The sequence below is a fragment of the Myiozetetes cayanensis genome, unplaced genomic scaffold, assembly GCF_022539395.1.
Source record: "Myiozetetes cayanensis isolate MyiCay16 unplaced genomic scaffold, myiCay2020 scf4, whole genome shotgun sequence".
Taxonomy (NCBI): domain Eukaryota; kingdom Metazoa; phylum Chordata; class Aves; order Passeriformes; family Tyrannidae; genus Myiozetetes; species Myiozetetes cayanensis.
In genome coordinates this window covers 1,387,577-1,392,058 of record NW_026087631.1, presented here as the reverse complement: position 1 = coordinate 1,392,058, position 4,482 = coordinate 1,387,577, and the positions used below count along the sequence as shown (strand labels likewise).

The following is a 4,482-nucleotide window of genomic DNA, read 5'->3' as shown; positions in this document are numbered from 1 at the left end:
GAAACACAAAGTAATTCGGGGTAGGGTGATTCTACAGCTCAGAGGAGAAAATGCTGGAACATTTACACACTGGTGTTTATCCAGGAAGTAAAGGGATCTAACGATGCAGAAACTCTACCTTGAGTAACTTTTATACATATCTGCCCACATTTGAGTGTTCTCCAGCATTAGGGGGAATGAAAACAAAGAGGAATATTTGGACCTGAGGAAGAGAAAATTCAGCACCAAGGCATCCGTATGTGAACACAACACAGAAGGTCACAAAAGAAGGATGGCTTGGAAAGTGCTCTTACTGTGCCTGATCAAGCACACACAAAGAAAACATCACAGACAATAGACCGAGAAAAGCACTCATTCCTTTCCCATACCCCTCGCACCAAAAACAAAGCAAAACAAAACCCACCTAAATACTATGTGAGGTGAATGGCAACAGAAACTATGAATGTCTCTTTTATTGGCCTTAAAATGTTTCCTTGGGATTTTTTGCTGTAGGGGCAGGCCACATCTATAAAACACATTCAAGCCAGCATCAAGAATATATACATAATACAATCAAACCATGAGGCAGAGCATTTAAAACCAGTAAAAGATATGTGTATTCTGAAAGTGTATGAGTGGGCTCAATTATACCTTTTAGCAATGAGTTCCATAACTTTGCCTTATTCAGGAGTAACATTTACCCTTGTACATATATACAGAGAGAGAGAGAAAAGATACATCCACAGTATATTAAACAAGAACTCATAATAATTCAGAAGGATGAAGCTTTGGTATCTCTTCTGATAAAGAAACCAGGAGACATTATTTCCTGGCAATTTATTTCAGAGCCCCAGGGATGTGTGGGAATTTTGCTTCCTGCTCTCCAGAAAGAGTTATCCCCAGAGATTAACTCCTACAGTGGAAAGTCCATTAGTCTTACCCAGATGGCTGTTACCACATCTTTTTCATACATTTGTAGATTATTTCTGGGACACAAAAGGTTTGAAAGGGTAGTAACTGCCACCTGGGAAGGAATGTTTGGGTTGGTATGGATATATGTGTGGATATTTATAGAATACATATGGATTATGAACACCCATACTCATATTAAGCAAACTTTTTGACCTGGAATTGGTTATCCCATAGCACAGCTGGAGGTGTGCTTGCAATTCACATTCCAGACTGATGCCAGCACTTACACATCCAGCTGTAATTTGTTCAGGACCTGAAGTAAAGTTTTTCTGCAAAAGTCAGGCTCAAGTGCTGTGCTTGTACCATTTGGAGGCCACGAGTTTTTTTATGGAGGTTTTACAGGGAACCACAGTGAAGTCACAGGGAAATCCCAGCAAGAAAGGGCCCTCTTCAAAAGGGCTGGTTTTGTCCTCTGCTCACAGAGTCTTTATGTGTCTCTCAATTTTTCACAAAACAGACAACTGAAACTGTTTGAAGATTATCAGTTCCCACTTTTCTATTTTGTTATGATGCCTGGCAGGGGAATGGCTGCAGTTTCTTCAGGCTTTTCCAAGCTAGCCTTGAGGGGCTTGTTTACTGTCTCCCTATGGCTCTGATTAACATAAATTACAAATAATTGCCATGAATTCAAACAATGCGTGAGAGAGCCCTAAATACTTGTTAAAAAAATTAAATGTTCTGGAAAATATCATAATGGCACGTTTGTGCAAAACCACACAGCAATTTGAAAGGCAGCATGGATATACTAATTCCATATTTAATGAAGTTTTGAAAGTAATGAAATGATTTTCTGACTGCAATGTGGGATAGAGGGAATTGACTATTAGCCCATGAAAAGTCATCCTGAGACAGATATTCTTTCCCTAGGATAAGATTTGCTCCAAAATTTATTTTTAAGATGGCATTAAATGGAGGGAAAAGTACACAATTGTCACAAATATATAAATATATTCAACAAATTTGCTCTGCTTTGAAAATTGCAGAAGAGGGAAAAATATTTAGTAAGTAAGAAGGCTTTTGTGAGTCAGCATCTTATGAAATTATGCACATATTTTAATACATACAAATTTTCTCCATTTCCTAATAAAGATAAGTGTTATAACAATGAGCAGCAAGTTACCAGAACAACAGTCACTCCATCATTTTATACACATGAAAACAGTGAGGCTAAAAATCCCAATAGATGTGCCACTTTTTATATTCCCTTTCTATTTGTAAGTACAGTAAAAGGTATCTTAATCACTAAACCAGGGAATACAACAGAACCATCCTGATGGTGATCTTAAAGGTCACATTCAGATGGAAGTGAGAGACATTTTAGGTGAAAGAGCAGGAATCCAGATCACTGTAGACAGCACACCCTCGTGTGTCAGAGCTAGGAAGGAAAAGCTTAAATAGTGAGTCATTCCCACTCTTATCCTGATCCTACTAAAACAAGGACTGTGTGACCCTAATGCTGTGAAAATCCGAAACATCCAGCGTGTGCTATAGCCATGAAAATGGATGAGGAACCCAGTAACTTTGTCACATGGTTGTTTCAAACTTCTCCCTTCAGAGAAAATGAACAGCCAGTACCTGCGTCACGAAGTGCGGGGATGCGAAACCAGCGACCTGAGGAACTTCTGGGAAAAGACCATTGAACAGCAAACCCAGTACCTGCAAAACGAGAAAGAACGTCAGCGAAGAAGTGCTCTGACAAAGTGGGTAACCTGCATCCAGAAAGGCTACTTGCTTTTGAGTTGTAATTGGGGTGTTTTTTCAAGGAAAAGTGGTACCTATACTTAAGTCGCGCAATGAAATCAGGAAGAGGTTTTGCTTTATAGAAAATAATAAAGCTTCCCAAATCGGCATGCTAATGTTAATGTGTCTAAGCTGTGACTTCTCAGGATAGGAGAATAATTCACTCTGGGTCAAAAACATAGAACTTTCTGGAGTTATCAGGACAACATCTAACAGTGCAGGCTTGTTTTGAGTATAAAAGCTTATGTTCAGAGCAGAGCTAGCACAGAGATGTACCTGGCCTCCATTCTTTCTCTGTGGCCTTTTTTTCACAGGAATAGAGTTTGAATTATTTAGGACTGTTTAATTTATGTGAGGTAATTCCATTATAAAGCAGATGGTCCAAGCATAGTAACTAACTAAGGCAAACACCGTTCACAGCCACATTTACCTTAGTCACGATGAGAAAGACCAGTCTGCAACCAGATCAGTACTCCTCATGAAATCTCCATTAAGTTGAAGGCATATACATATTTTAGTTATTTATTGTAGTTATTTTGGCTTGAGATCATTCAATGAGAAGGCATTTTTTCAGAGTCTCCCTCATACCTCTCTGCATTGATGCTTGAGCAGTAAAAGCAAGGAGGGCCTTACATTAACAACCCTGGATGGAGGAACACTGGAATGAGTCTCTAGCATGTTTTATCCATTTGCAACGAACCTGATTTCAACGTTTCACCTCCTCCCTTGGGAAATTCCTTCCTTTTCTGTTTGAGCAAGCCTTTCTGTGGTACCTAGAAACTACCAAAAGGCAAACAAAGCGCCAGCTGTCACCTGAAGATGTCTGCTGTGGGTCTGACAGGAGTTTGGGTATGAGCGAGCCAAGCCAGGTAGCAGTGAGGAGGAGGGGACGGGGAAGTGTTGGGTGATGTGACCCAGCAGGTGGCAGGCAATCTCCAGGGCGGGTGACAAATCCCTCTGGCACACCGGCCACGGAGAGGGGGCCACACCACACCGGGAGGTGAGGATGAAACACAGAGCTCAGGTGAGCCCTCACCGGGGTTTGAGGGCTGGTCCTGAAGTGCCATCCAGCAAAGCACTCTGCAGGGGCAGGACAATTTGCAGGACAACTGGGAAAAGCAGTGGAAAGATATCACCAGAGGTAAAGATGAAGAGTATAAATCTGTTCCCTGCACAAATATGGGGACAAGCTGATGCATGTTTCTGTCCCTAGGCTCAGAAATGAATGGATGGAGAGGCTGGAAAAACGGATAAAGATGTTGAGGACCCAACCTGAAGACCCATCTAGCTGAAGATCCCACACTCATTACATGCTGCAGGGAGAGGGAGAGAAAATTATTTTGTAGGAAAGTGTGATGGTGTGCTGCGAAACTGAAGTCAATTTTACTTTGTAGCTTAAATGAGCTATAATTAATTAGCTGTCATTGTTAGAAGTTTCATATGTGAAATGTCAATTACTGCTTTTAAGATTATGCATCCATCTCTTCATTTGATAAATGGAAAAGGTAGTACTCTGGAGTATTTAACTCTAATAAATTATGGTTCACTGAGATGTAGATGGCTGGAAAAAGAGTTTACTTTCACAGTTTTGCTCAGCAAATGCAATTCCTCAACATATTAGGTTTCTGTATAGACTGACTGTAATATAATGAATTTAGATGGTTTAATGAATAACAGAGATTTTAATTTTTAACACAGCAAAACCCTGTTCAGACTAAGGAAGATGGGACATGCACAGACAATGCCACCACCCCCACATCATTAGTGGAGCCCAAATTGGTGGGAATTACA

At 40.5% G+C, this 4,482-nt stretch overlaps 1 protein-coding gene across 1 annotated transcript; it reads left to right on the top strand.

The window, feature by feature from the left end:
- Positions 1 to 2,511: 2,511 nt before the first annotated feature.
- Positions 2,512 to 3,983, top strand: LOC126647392 (protein FAM240B-like). Its single transcript, XM_050329592.1, has 2 exons — positions 2,512 to 2,651; positions 3,905 to 3,983. Exons 1-2 carry the CDS (start codon positions 2,512 to 2,514, stop codon positions 3,981 to 3,983), a joined length of 219 nt encoding a protein of 72 aa, XP_050185549.1.
- The last annotated feature ends 499 nt before the right edge of the window (positions 3,984 to 4,482 follow it).

What these genes read in the sequence shown, in the direction of transcription:
- LOC126647392 (XM_050329592.1), top strand. Translation starts at nt 2,512, where the DNA reads ATGAACAGCCAGTACCTGCGTCACGAAGTGCGGGGATGCGAAACCAGC. An exon ending in CGAAGAAGTGCTCTGACAAA is followed by an intron (nt 2,652 to 3,904) that starts GTGGGTAACCTG and finishes TTCTGTCCCTAG; the next exon opens with GCTCAGAAATGAATGGATGG.